The sequence below is a fragment of the Dromiciops gliroides genome, chromosome 5 (genome assembly GCF_019393635.1).
Source record: "Dromiciops gliroides isolate mDroGli1 chromosome 5, mDroGli1.pri, whole genome shotgun sequence".
Lineage (NCBI taxonomy): Eukaryota > Metazoa > Chordata > Mammalia > Microbiotheria > Microbiotheriidae > Dromiciops > Dromiciops gliroides.
In genome coordinates this window covers 221,635,438-221,654,331 of record NC_057865.1, presented here as the reverse complement: position 1 = coordinate 221,654,331, position 18,894 = coordinate 221,635,438, and the positions used below count along the sequence as shown (strand labels likewise).

The window sequence follows — 18,894 nt, the reverse complement described above, 5'->3', positions numbered from 1 at the left end:
CAGAACAGGATAAAAAGCCTTAATTTTAAAGCAAAATATGAGATGAGAAGGCAGAAAAAAATAGGGACAGGAGACCTCGAAAAGAGACTGAAGAACACCCCTACTTAACCCTCTAAAAAAACAAAAGGACTTTCCTCAGGAACAGGGATTTTTTTTTTTTAATTCCAGAGATGGTTAAAAAATATAATGTAATTCCAGTATGCACGTACATTTGTGCCTGCGTATGTGTTGGAATCGCTTCCAGCGAAAGGAAGATCGAAGGGCACAGGCGGCATCCAGGGATCTAAATTACAGAGATTTGAGAGTTTTGATTTCCGCAGATTTGTAATCAAAGAAAAAAATTCCGTTTTCTCCCTCGTGAAAGAATAGCTTTTGTCCTCTTCGCTCAGCCCTGGATATGGGTGCCCGTCTCGAGGATCTTTCGTAAAATCTAAAGGAAGGAAGCTGACTGACCCGAGGAAGATTGAAAAAAAAAATAGGTTAGTGTCTTTGGAGGCCTCAGAGCATGGATACATATACAAATTTAGGTTTTGAAATCTATATGGTTATGAAGAAACCCAGTCACGCGTTTACTTAGCGACCGTGTTTTAATACAAATAAAATAATCAGCAGCCTTTACTACATATTTGAATGAGCGTTTATAAATATACATTTTATGTATTATATTTTGTAAACACACAGAGGTATCTGCCTTTTTACAATGTACATGTTTGTGTCTGATAAACACAGATAGGGACACAAATATATCCAGAGCAGAAACCTTCAGGAAAGGGTAGTGATCAAAAGATCGTACACACCGGCCCTATATTCTTCCGATGTATTCAGATAAAACATCCTCCGTTTCTCATTATATACACAAGAATACCACCCCCCTCCCAGTCGGAGAACACTAATCATGCCAATTATTTTCTTACCTCACTCACATTTACTCGATTCCCGCCCCCCCCCCCAAAAAAAAAAACCCAGACAAAAGCTCCGAAGAAAAACAGAGCAGAAAGCGAGAAATTCTGGCGGGGAGGGAGTTGGTTCTTGTTTTTGTGTTTTTGCGGGCCACGAGTCACCTCAGGCCTTTGGTTTTATGGTTTATTTCCGAAATGCCCCTGTCTCCCAATCCCTGAATTTGTCTCTCCAACCATCCCTGGCTGCTGGGAGGACGTGAGTTGAGGTTGAGTGGGACAGGCGGGCTGGGATTCTCCGGGCAGAAAAGACAGAAAGTTTGCATTTTCTTTAACCTTATTAAATTCCTCTTCCAGGGATAGATCCCAAAGTTTTTTAGTCCGCTGCTTCTCCAGACCAAACCAAGGCACTTTTAGAAAATTGACTTTTTACCCTTTCCTTCCCATTTCCCTTTTCTTTTCTCCATTTCTCTTTCCTTTATTCTTTCTAATTTCTTCCTTTATTTCTCTTTTCTCCTTCCTTATTTCATCTCTCTTTTTTCTTTCTTTTTATCATACTTTATAATTTTCCTTGACAAAGTGAAGACTGCAGCAGTTCTCACCTCTCCTTTCTGACTGCCTTTCTTTAAGGGAAAAACTGTAGGATTTTTATGGAAGCTCTGGGGCTCCCCACCGAACATCCCAAGCCCAGTGGATTTGCTGTTGACCTTCTCAGGTTGCTCCCAGAGGGCGGCGCCAGGGAAGGCTGAGAGCTCTCCTTGGATAAAAGGTGAAGGGTAGGGGTACCATCATTCAGGCCCCAGAAAAGGCCATTTGAAGTAACGAATATGGAAAAACAAGAAAGTTTCTTCATCTTTAGGAGAGCTTATGGATCCCCAACTCCAAGTCCATATAACCTCTTATTCTAATACTCTCTACCCGCTCCGAATGGCTTCCTCACCCCACCCCCCCACCCTCATAGTAGGTCACACCATACTTCGTTTTCTCAGCCTGGTTGGCACCCTAGGACAGATATGAATTTAGGGACACTTTGTCCAAAGTCTGTGGGACTGCGAGGTGGAGAAGAAAGCACGTGAAAGATTTAGCTGGTTGAGCAAAAGAATAGATGGCTATCTCACTATCCTTTTTCTACTCTCTCCCTCATCCTGGCATCCTGAAAGTTAGTGGAGAACTGGACCAGATAATTCACCCAAAGACCTACGGGCAGAGAGAGAGCGAGAGCGAGCGAGAGGTCCTGGGTTTGCTGTTTCAAGTCCACTTCCCAACGCTCGGAGCCTTTGTTCTCATTTCTCCGCCGGGTCCCGAGGTCGACAACTCTCCGGAAGCGACTGCTGAGGACCCTGAGTTTCTTGTCTTCTCAGTCTCTCTGTCTCTAGCCTCAAAGCCTCTTCAAAGCCATTGTTGACCCTGCTCCCCAGCTTGGGGCTCCTGGCTGGTAAGATCTCTGTACATCAACCCTACCCAAATCGCTTCCTGGATTGGAGTCAAGGTTATGTTTCTCTACTTCAGGGACTGCGTGTGTGAGTGTGTGAGTGTATGAGTGTGTGAGAGAGAATACACCCACCTAAGTGAGACAGGGAGCACAATTGCTCTGTGTATGAGTGTGTGTGTGATAGAAAGTGTGAGTATGAGTGTGAGTGTGTGTGAGTGTGTGTGAGAGTGTGTGTGTGTGTGTGTGTGTGTGTGTGTGTGTAGGGGTAGGTCTGTCCCACTTATATAGGTTTCTCCTCCTTGAAGTGATCCTAGAAGCTGCCTTCATTTTGGGAAACTTTGAGGGAGGGTATCCTGAGAACAGAAAAAGAAAACTCCATTGGACTTCTGGGTCATCTCTGAGAACTCAGATCCAAGGTGGGAATTCTTGTAGGAGTATCTTCATTCCCCCTTCCCCCATCTGCTTTAGGCAGTGCTTTCTGGTTATGAACTGAGAGGGAGTAAAACCTAGGCCCCCCAACCAGCACTGACGCCCTATCCCTCAGGGAAACATCGGGCAGGGATCCAGGATTTAACTCTGGGCGTGGACAGAAAAAAAAAGGGAGGGGGGAAGGAAAAAGGGGAGGGGAAAATCTTGTAAAACTTTTATGCCAAACAAAGTTTTGAAAACTTCCCCAGTGTTGCCATTTCAAAAGGTTTATAAGAATAATAAAGAAGTGTTGTCGCGTGGACTGGTGTGGACTGATGGGAGATTGGTTAAGGGAAAGGAAGATATGAGATTGAATGGGAATATTCTCTCCAGGCACCGAGAACCACTGCCCCAAGGAAGGATCCACCCCCCCCCCCCAAGCCTGACCAGGCCTAGTCTTTTGGACTCTGCTCTGAGAGGGGAGGGGTTAGAGGTGGCGCCCTTGACTCCCTTGAAGTTCAAAGTTCTTCCTTTCCTTGGTGAGAAAACCCTGAACTCCCCACCTGAGAAAGCACCCTCCGGTCTTTCCCTCTGCTTGGGGAGGGTCGTCTGTACTCCCAGTCTGGTCTGGTAGTAGAGCCTAATAGCTGGACCCCTCTCGCTTCTTTCCAAAATGCTCCATTTATCCGATGCTCCTACCTCCCTTTGTGTCCTGTGTTTCTTCTCCAAAAATGCACTTTGGGAGGGATGGGAGGTATGAAGAACTAGAGTTCAGACTCAGTATATTCTAAGAATCCCTTCCGAGCCTCTAGATGAACATCTGAACTTGCAAGGCTCTCCAACATCCTCTCCTTGATCTTTACACCCCAATATATTTTCAAGTCCCCCCAAGTCTCCCTTGCCCCGTCGCCCTAAAAAGGTAGGGGGAGGGACCTGGCCAGGGCAAGGGGCCCAGCGGGCTCTCCCTCCAGGGCCACACCACTTAATACCCTTGTAAACTCCCACGTGCGCTATAAACTTGGATTTTACGACCAGCATTCCTCTTTAGCTCCAGGAAACTTTGAACTAGGCCTCGGGTTTATTTACTGGGGGGGGGGGGGGATAAGGAGAGGGTTTGGGGAGCCGAAGAGCTGAGAAAGGAAAGAGGCAGGAAAAAACGGCAAGGAAAGGGGGTTGGGGTGTGTGCGTATTAGGGAGGGGAGATTCAGGAAAATTCCCTCTCCGATTTGTTTACTGTTTAGTGCGGAAGCTTTCTCCCACAGGCCAGACTGGGTCGTTAAGGCCAAAATGAAGCTGGTTTTAGAGGCGCGGGGGGCGCTTTATGGCGGCGTCTAGACTAGTATCTTTTGTTCCCTGGAAGCGCCGCTGTTGGAGGGGATTAACCGAAGCTACAAAACTCGGGAGCGGGCTCCACGCTGGAGCAGCTCTGGCTTGGTCCAGTGCTTATTGAATCAAAGGTGGATTTTCTTAAGGGGGGTGGTGGGGAATAACCTTTCTCTCTCTCTTTTTGCGGGGCAGGGGATAAGATTGTAAGAATAGCAAGAGGCAGTATCGAGGAGATCCTGACCAGGGAAGCATTAGGACTTCCAGAATTGTTTTCTTTCTACCTCAACACCTCAATAAGCTGTCTCCGTCGTACCCTTTTACGCCCCACTTCCAATTCTGCCCCCGCCCAACCAATTCTCCAGCACCCTACTCCTAGGAGGCTCGGGTCAATTCCCTAAGGTTTCAATTCTATTTTCCCCAAAGCCAGCCAAGTCTCCTCGAATCACTAGAGTTAATTTATTTTCTTTCTTTCTGTGTATTTAACATATTTATCCCCATCTTATTTTATCGGGAACACATCACTCTCCCCAAGTCAGCCAACCAGCCAGCCACCTCTCTGATCTCACGACCCTTCAGCAGGGAAGCATACAGTGCACGGGAACACACACACATACACACGCACACACGCACACATTCACACTCACACGCAAATACTCTGGAATACATTCTGCACAATTACACCCCCCCATATAGACAAACTGTGTATGTGCCCACGTGTCTAAAACCATATATATGTAAAGAATTAAATAAACACACAAAACCAGGAGGAAAAACAAATCATGCTCTTCCTCAGAGATTCACCTCTCTCCCTAACTCACTCTGGAAACAAACCTTATGAATAAACTGTATATGTCCATCTGTACAGGATATAAATTGGTACCAACTTATCTAAACTAAACAGAGTCACCCGACTCCTGAACTGACAGCTTCTCCGACGTCAAACGAAGCACAATACCAGTCAATTCGCTCCTTTTCTTTCATCTAATATTGAAAAATGTTTTCTGTGAATTGGACATGTCCGAATATGGAGAGTGCTTGAAGGAGGGAATGGGATCCTCCCAATCCACCCCCCCCCCCCATTAAATTAAATTGAGTAGAGTATAACAAACTAGAGAACACTCCCTCCCCCCACTCCCCATGAATCAGGGGCTGAAAGGGTGAAAAGACACTTCAGGAGAATCCCTCCTTCTATCTTTGGGAAACCCACATGCAAATACAGTTGGGTGCTGAGGCTTCTCTCCTCACCCCACTCCAGCCATCTCCTCCTCGAAGCCCTAACCCCCCTCCCCACTTCTATGTCCCTCTCCATAAAACAAATCTTGCTGATTTTATACACTGGTAGGAGCAATACTGTAGGCAGACAGGAGGCCCCAGTGGATGGTCCGAGGACATCCTAGCTCTTGCTTGTTATGTCTAGAGAAACCGTGAGGTGTCCTTACCATTTGTGCTGGGGGGTGCGGGGGCGGGGGGAAGGGGAAGGGAGAGTGAGAGAAGGGAGAGTGTACTGGCCTTCGACTTTTTATTCCAACGGTGCCTTAGGCGGGAGGGGGTACCGTGGGTAATTATTGCTGTGCCCCATCTCCCCTTCCCCCATCTCAGGGCCCCAAGACTCTCCCCTCCTTCTCTCTCCCTCCCTCTCCCAATAATCACCATATATAAAAATTCCAATACAGTCTTCTCCTGAAGGGGGTGGAGGAAATCCTGCAAATTTAAGTGCGACAGACGGAGACATCTGGAGGGAGGGCGGCGGAGCCAAGAAAATTCCTATAAATTTCAATTCGATGATGGTTACAATTAACTCCACAACAAACATGTGCTTAAAAGCACAACGTTGCTGGTAGTTTGGACCAGGCCCCGAGTGCATATGAGAAAGGAGAGGATTAAGAAGGGAAAATGGAGTCTCCGTTTCCTCGGCCTGAAGGGGAAGCTACCCACATACACTCATCTACACACGAGCACAGAGGGCATATAGTATTCCATAAGCATACAAAGATTATATGTCACATGCATCTCTCGTATTGTCTCCCATCTCCCTGTCCCCCTCCTCTAGCCTCCCGTCCTCAAAAGTCTTGCTTTCCCCTTCTCATCCAGAAATGCCTGTATCTACAGTGTCTGTCATGACATACATAGAGTGGTTGCTACACTGAGGATTTGGAGAAGGGGAAAACCTAATGAAAGGGTTCAATGAAATAATAATTTTGAACAGAATGGAATCTCTTTATTTTCCACAAAAATTCACAGAAATCCCCTTCCCAGGTTGGGGATGAGTGGGAATTGCACACACACGTACTCACATACACACACGCATACATACGAAGAGGTGGGTTCTTAGACTTTTCATCTTTCTTTTTCCTCTCCCCGACATGGGGGGGGGCGAAGGGGGGGAGAAATGATTGTGAAATGTATTTACAAAAATCCTGGGGACAGTATGGGGAAAGTGTTCAACTTACCCTCCCCAGCCTTCCTTTTTTTTTTCTTCCCTCCTACACCTCTCCATTTTCCTTTTTCTTTTTTTTCTTTAAAAAAAAAAAAAGAGGCAACAACTGCATAGACTATAGATATAGATGTAAATGACCTGGGAGGGAAGAAAGGAAGGGTTGGGAGAAAATGTCAGGAATCTCGAACCAGAAAAGAGGGCTCAACATCTGTACAGGAGAAGACAGCTCCGTAGGTTCACAGCTGTGCAACCTAGGTGCAGACGGAGGTAGGACACGGACTCTGCACACCTAACACCAAATTGGAGGTACATTAATTTCACACCCTGGCAGGGTCGAGTTGCTGTTCCCCCACCCCACCTCACCCCCTCAGGAGGTGGAAAGAAATTGGGGAGGGGTTAGAGGAGGCTTAGGGCTCTCTAGGTCTCAGGCAGGGGACGTTACCAGGTTTTTGCTAACTGGGGTTGGGGAAAGGCATTATTTCTAATATCAGGTTAGACTAAGACGCCCACCACCCTTTTCCTGTTCCCCGTCCAAATCCAACTATTCAAATAAATTGTGTGGTGTGGTTTTCTTTGCTTTTGCTTTTTAAATAAAGAGTTTTCAGCTTGGCCAGAGAAGATTTCCACTGGCGATTGGTAACCCGCCCCTCCCACACACAAAGTCCCTGACATCCACAGCGATAGTCACAGACCAAATGTGGAGACAGATAGTTCTGGGGAGAGACTGAAGGGAGGAGTGGGAGAACTGGGGAGCCCCACAGCCCCCCATCGGTTGACACAGTCCAGTTTTCCACCCGCAGAGAGAAGGCGAGTTAGAAAAATAAAATAAAATAATAAAATAAAATAATAAAATAAAATAAAATAAAATAACCTCACACGTTCCTCCCTCCCCTGACCTCCCCCTCCCAGTTCAAGGTTTGCAGTAGAGCCCAGTCCAAGGTTTACAGTAGAGGGTTCCCAGAGAAATACTGCAGCCGGTCTCTGCTCAGTTTTTTCTCTTTCATTCTTCTGTTCTGAAACCAAATCTTCACTTGTCGGTCTGTCAGGTTCAGCATCCGGGACAGCTGCAGTCGCTTCTCTTTGTTGATATAGACGTTGAAGAAAAATTCTCTCTCCAGCTCCCGGATCTGGAATTTCGAATAAGGGCAGCGCTTCTTTCGGGTGCGGGGGGCGTCTGGAGGGGGGGTAAGTATAAGAAGAGGGGGAAAGAGACAAGTCAGAAGCCAAAGACCCCAGAAACCTGGGGAGCAGACTCCCTCCATCCGCCCCAGCCCTGACCTCCGGCCTCTTCCATCCTGACAGGGTACTCTTAGAAGCCGGTCTCATGGAGCCTCCGGACCCTACCGGCTCCAACTTATATGGAATTCCCCGGAATTGCTTGGCCTGTTTATGATAATACTGAGGCTCATCTATATTTGTTTGCATGTCTTGAATGTGAACTATTATTAAGAGTGGAAACAGGAAGGCACAGGCAGAAGGTGGAAGGAGGGACCGGGAAAAAGTAAACCAGTGTCTATCTTCACATTTGCAAATCTATTTCGTCTTCTCAGAGTTGCCCTAAATCTCCCAACCCAGGGGCCTTCTTTAACCGCTCAACCTCTTCTGTACTGCCTATTTCCTATAGATCTGTCGGGTCCTTACGCTATCCTCTTGGCAAAGGAAGTGGAACGGAAAGCGGGGAAACTGTTAGCTACAGGCGCTCAACCCACTCCAGTCATCCAGGCCCAGGAGCTGGTCGGTGGGAAGCGAAAATGAACACTTTTCAATAAGGACGCCTCTTCCCAGAAGCCTGCACTTTTTAGTTATTCAATTTTGCAGTTTAGTAAAAGCCTTGGAGCTGCTGACAGAGGGGGAGAAAGTCCAGCCAATATTTTCCCCAGACCCCGCAGAAGTGGGAGAAAATACAGCCTCCTGTAACTGTCCCCTCACCGCCGCCTTCCGCCAATGGACTCTTCTACCCCTCGCCCTAAGGACCCCCAAACATTTCGTTTCAATTTTTCAAGAAAACCTAAAAGGAGACGAAGCAAACCAGCCCTCGATTGCCTCTCTTGTTTAATGTTCTGCTCAATTGCCTCTCTAGCCCCCCCACCCCCTCTCTCTCTACTCTCTGTCTCACTCTCGCCCTCCCCTTTCTCCCCCTCCACTCCTCCCCTCCCTCCCACCCCCCTCAGCAGTCCAGTTCCCCGATCCTTCCTTCCTTAAATGCTCCTCTAAGTTCACGATCAAAGTTAATATCGCCCGCGATGGTGGCGCTTTTAAAAATTTCACAGACTAAGGGAGATGGGGGGGGGGGGGTTCACAGAGCATTTCCAAAGAGCCCTTTTCCCTCTCTCCCCACCCTTTCTCCATCGTAAAAAGTCGAGTCGTTGGGAGAGAGGGCTTTGTAGGTTATAATAAAATCCTTTGAATGCTTATAAAACTCCACATAAAATCAGACCGACCCAAAACACGAGTCAACACCCCCCGCCTGCTTCCCCCCTCCGCCCTTAACCTCCCCCAGTTTACTGGCTAGGAGACTCGCTACCTACTGGAACTGGCTCCCTTGCTGGCCTCTTTGCTGGCGGAGTGGGACGAGCCGGATGAGCTGGGGTTAGTGTTCTCCTCCTCGTCCTCCGGGTCTCCGCCGGACTCGGGCCGGGGAGCTAGGACCCCGGGCTGGGGGGGGGTCGGGTTCCCCCTTGCCTTCTCCCTTGCCCACGCATGGGGGCTCGGCCGGCCCGTCGCTCCCACAGTAGGCATTGTCGAAGAATCGGTCGAAGGCTTGGGGCAGGACGCTGTTCTTGTTGACTGACGAATAGAAGCCGGGGCCCGGGTGGGGGGCGCTGGGGTGGTGATGGCTGCCGTAGGAGCCTTCGTTTTTCATGAGGATCTCGGTCACGGTGGAAGGAGGGAGGCATTCCCTGTGCATGAGCTCGTCCGCAGCGTAGCAGGAAGAGTAGCTGTTTCTGTGATGCCATTTCCCCGAGGTCTCCAGGCCATAGGAGACCTCCCGGACTGGGGGCACTTGGGTGGAGTAAGGGTAGGAGATCTGGCGAGAGGGGGCCTGGGGCAGGAAAGAAGAGACGGTAGAGAACTCGGGCACGTAGTAAGTGCAGCTGGGCAGATAGAGATTGGAGGCGCAGCTCCCTCTTTCGCCGAAATCAGCGCCCCTCTCTTTGCGCGACGGCGAGCAGAAGTTACCCAGGTTAACCGAGTTAAACATCGTTCTCCTTTTCTGCCTGCTCTAGATGGAGGTTTTGGACCCAGTCTAGCGAGGGGGGAAAAATTTGGGAAGGCGAGATGACGCGTTATCCGTCTTAGTCTCTCTCCCCGAGCACGTGATCCAAAGTAGATATTGTCATATATCAGTTCGGAGCACTTCAGAGACGTAGGAGGGGTTCTCTCTTAGGTAAGACCGGGGAGGTTCAGACGATTGGTTTGAGAACACCGCAGAAACATTATGAAAATCAATTGCAGATTTGTATTCCTGTTCTCTCGTCACTCCCCTCCTCTCCATTCCAGGGAGCGAGCAAAAGGGGAGAGAGGGTGGGGGTGGGGGTGGGGGCGGGCGGAGAGGGGGAGTTTGGGGGGCTAGTTATATTTTCTTATCCCTACCGCTTTTCCACCCCTCAGGATTGGGGGAAGGGGAGGGAAGTTCTCACATATGGGGAAGGGGTCTCGATCCCTCTCCCTCGATCTAGACAGGGACTAGGTGTGTGTGTGTGTGTGTGTGTGTGTGTGTGTGTGTAGGGGGGGAGGGTTGACATTCATTTCTACCCCAGTACATCTGGGAAGAAGTGGATTTGTTCCTTTTTCTCCCCCAGGGTTTTAATGATTTACTCCCTCGCCCCAGTATACACAGTAACCTGTTTGGCACATTGGGAAAGAGTTTGGTAACTTCTTGCTCCTGGATCTGGGGCCGAAGTGGGGGACGGGGGAGCCCTTTCCTTTCTCTTTAGGTGGACAGCAAGGTGAGAGAAGTTTCCCAAAGGTCATTGAGCCCAGTTTTGAGCATCCTAACTTTCTCTCACTCTTCTGCTCCCTTCTCGACCGCTTTGAGCTATGGAATTAGTCATCTATCAGAGGGGCGAGCCAACGAGTCCAGCCGGTGCCTGGCTAAGTCTGAGAAAAACCTCTTCTAATGTTGTGTTAAATATTTAGTGAGAGAGAGTGGCCCTGGTGAATATTTCATACCCGCCTTTATTGTCAATCAATGCGGAAAAAGCTACATCCACTGTGGATTCAAACCCCCAAACCCCAAAGAAAAAGACTGATCCAAGCCATTTGTCTTATATTTCCTTCCCTCCCTCCTGCCTTTCTGGGTCTGGCTCCCACACATATAAACTGCCAATTTCTTATCTCCTTTTTGAACCCACCGCCCATACCCAGACGGGGCTGCGGGCAAACACTGGGGTTCTGGGAGCATTTCTCGAGTTTTAGGGTTCTCCCCTCCTCCAATTCCCTCTTCGGGGAAATGCTGGGAAATTAGAGGCTTCGAGGCCGGCCAGGGGTTGATCAGAGCTGATGATCTAAACTGGTGGGGCCCCCAACTCCATTAGAGTAGGCGGGTCTCACGTTTGGGGAAAATTTCCATCTCCCAAGGCAGGGGTGGTGACAGCTGCAGTCTCGCATCCCGTTTCCTCGGCGGAGCTGCTGGGTTGGGAAAGATTTGGGGACAGGGTGTTTTTTTTTGTTCCCTCACTTCCAGCCAGGCAGAGTTCTTTCCCTCTCATCTCTTTGATTTTTTTGGTGCTCTCTGAAAGGGCCAACAACTTCATCAGGGGGATATAGTAAAGGGCTCTCCCCTACCCCAATCCTTCTGCCACTTGTCCTATGTCCGACCACACTGGACACAATTGAGCAGGAAAAAAGAAGTTTATTTGAGGGAATGTCTGCAGTGCACTTGGTGGGGAGGAGAGAACACGGCTTGGGACTACAAGGGCATGGTAAATGAGGCTTTTCCAACAGTGTTCTCCATTTTTCATCTAAAGAAACGAGATGGCAATACCTCTAAAATTAATTCAGAACTGCTGGGGAGGTTTACTATCTTCCCTTTCTGGGGGAAAAGCTGGCCGGGCTGTGGTCCTTTTTATCTGGAGTTTCTATCTAGGCAACTTCTGTTTTCATTTTTATTTCATTTTTCAAGGTTTTGTTTTATTTTGTCCATCCAGGAAATATTGGGGACCATAGCCAGAGGAATTCCTTTAACCTCCGTCTAGGGACCCTTTACCCCAGTCTTCTACACCCAAACTAAATCTTCTTCATATATATACTCTTTGGCGCCCGACTGCTGCTGCTGCCTGTGGGTGCTAAAAAAAACCCGTATTCCATTAAAGACAACATCTGGAAGCAGCGGTGGTCTCCGTCCTAGCCTTGCGGCTGGACAAACTGCAGCGGACACCAGCATTCTATTGTTTTTGTTAATATCCTAATAAGCTTTCTAAGCCAGGGATAACTCAAGATCCAGAATCTCAACTGCCCTCAACCCCTTTCCCATTCCCCTACGTTCCTTTCATTCCATTTTTCTTTAGTTCCTAATATATTCGGAAAGGGGAAATTTTCATATTTAGTGAAAATATATGTATACACATTTGTGTATATAGAAATTAGAATATATAATAGAATTGGTAATACGAAGGAGTCCTCAGAAGAAAGAAGTCAGAGACAGCCCAGAAGCTAGCCAAAATATTGTTGTCTGCTTTCCGCTTTTCCCCGTTTATAGGGAGATTTGGACCAGAGTTTTTAATTATCGTGTTAGAGAAGTATGGATTGTAGCTTTTATAGGGTCCACTAGGACCCCACTGCGCTGTTGTCTATGGGAGGCCAGAGGATCTCCATTTGGGGACAGGACCTCGAGTAGGAAAAAGAAGTAAAGACACCCCTCTTTTCTAGAAATATGGAATTTGGGAGAGACAAAGGGAGTTGTCCCCATAGGTCAAGGCTATGCCTCTCCCTCCTTCCCCTAGTCGCACTTCTTTCTCAATCCTAGGGCCCCTAGGCTGGAGAAGTAGGGTGGGGGCAGACTAGTGTGTGTGGGGGGGGAGAGGTGGGGTGAGTTAAGGATCAATAGCCTAAGACGTAAATAGCTGTGAACACCCCGTGTAAAAGTGTGTGTGTTTGGGGGGGGGGTGCCGCCTTCCTGTGAGGAGACAGCTGTGCAGCCTTAGCACTTGAATTTGACCACCAAAGTTTATTCCGGGGCCACCATAAAAGTGAGACCAGCGACGGGAGGGAGCTGCCGGCGGCTCCATTTCCTTGAGACAGAAAAGAAAGAAAAAAAAAAGTCAAAGGAGTTTGTCCCCATTAAACTATGGGATAGCCTGAAGCAGGCTGCTCGGTTCTCGGGGAGGAGGTTACTCGCTATCTTCCCTAAAAATTAGTCCCCAAAGTTAACTAAAATCTCTCCATTTAAAGTTGATCTTTATTTGTTGCCAGTAATGTCAATTAAAAATTTTTATAAAACCTTTCCTTTCACTCCGGCCCCAACCCCTTGGAGTTGGGGGGGGGGGGTGAGAAGCACATGGCTAAGGCAGCCGAGGTCACTGAGGCGTTGATTGGCAAATATGCCCATGGAATGGCCTGGCCCTCTCTTTCTGGCTCCGGAGCCCCGCCTGGGAGCCTGGCCCTGGGACTGGGCCATCTGGAGAGAGATCGGGAAGCTCTTTCTGTGTCCCCTCCCATCCAGTCCATAGGCAATTCCCAGAGCAGCCCCTGGCCTGGCCGATGGCCCCTCTGTGTCTGTCTCCAGTTCTGGGGCTAGGGAATGGGGGCAGCCAGAGGATTCCAAAGTGCTCATTTATTTCAACTCCCAGAAAATTACTCCTGGGGTTTTTGGCTCCCTCGGCACTCCCCCCCCCCCAACCTAGTAAAGTTTCTCTCATGTCAGAGCCAGGAGAGTGAAGCAGGCTGAGGGAATAAACTGATTCGCCTCTTTTTTTTTCCCACAGAGAGAGAAGAGTTCAATGTCCCCATAACCTCTGTCCTCCCTCTTCTTCCACTCACTCCCATACGAAGGGTGTTATAACGCAGGGAAACTTGAACAATGGAATGGAGGGCAAATTCACCTCAGTCCTTGCACCGGTGCTGGCCCCTGCCCTCAGTTCCCTGACTACCACACGTTCCCTAAACTTACGATGACGACTTCTACCAGCGGCTGGCAGGCAGGCAACTGCAATTTCTTGGGGTTCCTTTGGCTATTCTAGACTATCTCTTGACCCTCTGTGTAAGATCTCGGGTTCTTCTCTCCCATCCGTACCTCCCTGACATCTCTTACAGAAAAGGTGACAAGATCCCCTCACCAGCCCTATGCTTCCGATGTCCGAGGAAGTCACGGAGTCCACGATTTCAGGGGGTTCTCCTCGCCCTCCTAGTCTCCCCTTGGTGGTACTTGTTTCTCATCTATGTTGGGGAACGCTTCCTTCTGCCCCAAGGCAGTGAGGCAGGTTCTTTGGGGATGAGAAGAACCCAGCCTGGTTTTCTTTAAAGGAAGAAGAGAATGAGTCAAGGTGGGGATCCTCCAGGCCAGCCCCAAGTGTCAGAGATCAGTGTTGTTAGAAGGACGCTAGTCCTTAGGACCTGAAGACAATTGTGTGTGTGTGTGGGGGGGAGATGAGAGCCATTTAGTTCTTCCCTCAGACCTGAGCTCTAAATTCAGTTTCATGTGGAGTCAATAAAGATAAAAGGAGAGAAGACTCTGAGCGTCACGCAAAGGAGATGCTTTGAGTATGGGGAGGGCCGGTAATTTATTTTACCTTTATTTCCTTTTCCTCCTTTTGTTTTGTTTTCTTTTCTCTTCACATGGCTTTGTGGGGTGTTTTATCCTGTCTTTTCTGTTGAGGTTGTATTTCCTGGTAGGTGAGTTATTTGGCTTTTCGAAGAGAGTCTGCCCAGATCTAATTCGGCGACCAGTGGCTGGGTGGCCGGGCGGAGACTGTCTCTATGTCAGTTTGGGGCCCTGGGGAGCTGCACTGAACAGAGCGGCAGAGAGTGGGGCGGCAGCCCAAGCCTAGACTACCCAAACTCTTGTTTCTCCTCTAGACCCACTTTGATTTTCCCATTCCCCTTCTGGGCCGAGGCTTCATCCCAGTGGGAGTGAATGAGCCAGAAACTGCCGGGACAGTTGAGGTTCAGGAAAGCCCCTAGTTCCACCGCCTCTCTCAGTCTCAACCCCGAATCCCCTAGCCCGGGGGAAAAAGATGTCAAAAAGCTTGGAGCAGAGCAAGTTCATTTCTGCCGTTTTAAAAGCCCATTTTACAAGTTGGTTTCATTGGCCCATTTGCCAAATGTCCTAAAATGAAGGAGATAGGAAACATGCCGGCTAGAAGGAAGCCTTCCTGCTTTGGAAAAAAGAAATATATGATTCTTCCTCCGCCCTATTCACTTGCTGTACTGGCACGGGAAACCGATTCTCCCTTCCCCTTTCCTTCTGAGTCACCTGAGCCCGGGCTGTAGCCCCTAATGGCATCCCGAAACTCCTCATTCAAAAGGAAAGAGGGTCCGAAGGAGAGAAGAGGGCAGAGAAGAAAGGAGAGGGGGAAATGAAAGTGACAGAGAGAGATGAAGAAAGGGGGAGAAAGAAGAGATAGAGCGAGGGAGAGGTGAGTACGAAGAGGAGAGGAGGAGAGGTGAATGGGATGGGCCGCCGGATGCCATTCCCCGCTTTTAGCGCCTACTTGAGTCTCCTACCCAGTCTTCAATGATCAAAGTGAGATGGCGGCATTTTTATGAGATCAACTTCAGGGCTCTTAACGTGTAATCAGATGCCTGGGTCGAAAATGAAAAGGGTAGAAATAACCCCAGAAAGAGGAGAAATGTGGTGGTGGTGGGGTCGCTTAGTGAGGAAAATCAAGACACTTAGAAAATTCTGGTGACCAAAAATGTTTACAAATCGTTCTTTGCTTCTAGCAAGAACTCATCTGTCCATCCATCCTTCCACCAGTGACTTTCTCTCCAAAGTGACAATTCATTTTCTTGTTCTTTGCAGAGTGGCATCGGTGGACACATTCAGGTATAGCTAGAAGCCCTGTGTTCATAGGCATGATATAGAGGTACCAGTCCTGGTACTCAGTATGGGTGTGAGCAAGAGTGAGTGCGTGTGGAAGACTATTGCATCCATCATATTCTACTTATTAAATCAGCCTCTTATTTTGGTCAACTTTTCTCTTCTGGATCACTTTCCATTATCTTTCTTGTTACTACATCCAGAAGCTCAGTATCAGGAAAATACCCCAGAGATTGATTGCCTGGCCTCAAACTTTAAGAGCCTTGTTACCATAAACGACTGTCCATTGTTTGGACTTTTACTTCATACATTTGAGAAGCAGAGGGGGCTTCTGGTTTCTTGAATGTCTGTGTGAATGTGCTGTATGCATGTGTAGGTGTGTACCCTTCATATATGAATGTTTGGGGTTGGTGTGAAGCCAATTGTATGTGTGAGTGTATTGAGCATATGTGTTTGTGAGCACGTGTGCTGTCTGAATATTAATGTGCACGGGACTGTGTACATGAGAGTGTCCTGTATGAGTGCATGTGTGTACATGTGCATGCCTATGTGCATGAATATGGTGAGTAGATTTACTTTTATGTGTGCCTAGTCACTTTATCATGTTGGTTTCTGCATTTATTTATATTATATATACATCTATAGTAACATATGAATATGTTGTGTCTAAATAGGTAGGCTAATGTGCTTTGATGGATGTGTGTGCTTGCATTGTGTGTACTGGAGTGTAATATGCCTCTATGTCCATGGACACTCATCGATATGGACAATAAGATTGGGGCATGATTTTTTTTTTCCAGTGAATCTGAGATGGGGATATTTGTATCAGTGTGCAGTCTTCATCTATCTTCCTGTATTTTATATCCATGTGTTCATGTGTATACTTTGTATTTGTACCCAGAAGGGATGGCATATCCACATGTCTAGGTGTAGGCCCAGTAATAAGTTTGGTTTCTCTGTAAAAGTGGTCTCAGGGACCTTTCTTGCTTATCTTGCTTATTACACTTCCCTTTAAGAACCAGATCTCTGTCTTGCTGAAGCTCAGAGAGCATTCACAGAACCCCTGAAAGGGTCCTTGGCAGCCTTGCTTGCTTCCCTTCTCTTCAAGTGGGCCAAAAATTATGCATTTTCTCCCAACTTTTGGTTTGAGGACAAGATATTCTGCCTTTCTGAAACATTTAAGGCTTCATTATGATATTGTTGTCAGTTTAAGAGATGAGGACAGGTGAGGACTCGTTGATTCTGATAGGGTGCCAAAGTTCCCCCACCCAGATACTCCCTTTTGTCTCAGGGGTTGATGGATGAGGAAAAGGCTTCCCCATACACCCCTAACACTTGTCCTTTCTGATGATTAAAAATACAGTATGCCTAGGGAGAGTAGAGACGGATACAGATGGAAGCAAGGAGGGTGGATTTCCCAAGTGAAAATTGTCCTATTCAACTCCCTTAACTCTCTCAGTCACACCTCCAGTTAGTCAAGGGAAACTGAGCCTGCTGTGGAAAGTCAGCATCTTGTTGCTTAGATTAGATGTCTTGGGGCACGCACTTATCTTTATATCCAAGGGGTTAGGAACTTGCCTTTAAAGCCAGGAGCCTTTAAGGACAACAAAGAAATAGAAAATCCTTCTCCTTTGTTTTCTATTTGGGGAGCAGAGGGTCTGAGGGCACCAAGGGAAATGGGGAATGGACAACAGAGATCTCAGTCTATCCCTGGGCCTCTGGTGCCTGAACTGTGGGATTAAGTTTCTAATCACAGCGGAAACACGGGTAAGGAGAATAAATGGGAGAAAAGGGAGGGTATTGGAGTGAGGTAAGAGGATGGTCTGAAAGGCAAATCTCAGAGGTGGAGAGAAGAGGAGAAATAGTTCAGCTATTTTCAGAGCAAAGTCGGCTTCAATACAAGGAACCCTTCCTTCATTTTCCCCATTTTGTCGTCTCCCTCCTTTTCCTCTCCACCGGGAGTTTATTATAATTTTTAAAAGATGTAATTCTGGATTTGAGCCCAAGAACAGTTTGGAGATAATTGGCAAGGTGTTGGGAAATGTCCATGTGGAGAAAATGAAAAGAACTTCAGTTCAGAGGATCAGAGAGGAAATCCCACTTTTCCCTCCCTTAAAACACCCATGCTCTCTGGCTCTTTACGGAGAGGACTCTCAATCCTCCCAACCACGGTTAGCCATCTCCCCGACAGGCCCAAACCAAGAGCTACGATCTAGGTTCTGATTCATTCTCTCTCTCTCTCTCTCTCTCTCTCTCTCTCTCTCTCTCTCTCTCTCTCTCTCTCTCTCTCTCTCTCTCCCCATCCCCTCCCTCTCTTTCCTCTCTCCCATCCATCCTCTGCTCTCTCCTTGATAGCATACTAAACCCTTCTTTATTTCTTTATCCAGGCTGGAGGCAACGGTGTCGTTTTGACTAAGATCTCGGTTTCCTGTCGAAACCTTCACCCCCATTCACACAACCTCCCAGCCTTTGCAAATTTTAGGCTTAAGACGCTTCTTCCTGCGTCTCACTACCCTTTTCCCTGACTACGGAGCTAATAAATGAACAAATAAATAAATAAATCTCCTCCCTTCCATTCCCTCCCTTTCTTCCTCTCCCCCTTACCGAGTGCGCTTCATTGTTTTCTGAAGGAAATCGTAATGTTCATACATTTAAGCTGAAAATGGACTTTTCTTTATGACGTTTAATTTCCTCTTCGATTCTTACGACCTGCTCAGCATCTTGTAGGAATAGAATGGATTTTGAAGTCGGGAGAGAGAGGGGGAGGAAGAAAGAGGAGGAGGAAAAGGAGGAGAGAAAGAGGAAGATGGAGGGAGGGGGAGGGAGGGGGAGGGAGGGAGGGAGGGAGAGAGAGAGAGAGAAAGAGAGAGTGAGTGAGAGAGAGAGAGAGAGAGAGAGAGAGAGAGAGAGAGAGAGAAGACGAGGGAGGATAGGAGGGAGGGCGCTACCGAAAGAGACAGAGCAGAAGAGCAGGGGACACTAAGGGAGAAAAGAGAAAAGTTTCCAGGCAATCTTTCAGTCTTCATTACCTCTGCTTTCATTTCCGCCGCTTCCGCTGGGACTAGGGGCTGCACTGCGGAGCCCCCACCCCCAATAAAGGGAGGGGGGAGGCCTTAGGGGGGAAAGGCCCCAAAGAGGCCAGTGTTTACAAGACCAGAAATGCCACGGCCATGTCCCTGGCCCAGAGAAAGCCCTGAAAATGGAGGACTAACGCCTTCCTTATAAGGTACGGTGCTAACTTGACCTTCACTTTGTAATGGCGTCCCCCCCGCCCACCCAGACTGCCAGCGGGCAGCCAAAGTCGCTGGACAAAAGAGGAGAGAGAGGAATGGGGTAGCTAAGAAAGAGTTACCAAGGCACCACTTTTGTTTTTAATATTTCTCTTCATCATCATCATCATCGTCATCCTCTTCCT

The 18,894-nt window shown here is 48.0% G+C and overlaps 1 protein-coding gene and 1 long non-coding RNA gene across 2 annotated transcripts; both read right to left on the bottom strand.

Moving 5' to 3' along the window:
• Positions 1-6,311: 6,311 nt before the first annotated feature.
• On the bottom strand, positions 6,312-9,701 carry HOXC11 (homeobox C11). The gene is given in 3 exon segments (XM_043968111.1): positions 6,312-7,673; positions 9,028-9,145; positions 9,147-9,701. Coding segments are annotated over 3 exon segments (906 nt in total). The 3' UTR covers positions 6,312-7,440.
• A 1,667-nt stretch (positions 9,702-11,368) lies between these two features.
• On the bottom strand, positions 11,369-18,652 carry LOC122729592. Its single transcript, XR_006353340.1, has 4 exons — positions 18,509-18,652; positions 18,084-18,199; positions 13,777-13,955; positions 11,369-12,732 (listed from the first exon to the last, which is right to left on the bottom strand). It is a non-coding gene; the product is annotated as an uncharacterized LOC122729592 (long non-coding RNA).
• Positions 18,653-18,894: the final 242 nt, after the last annotated feature.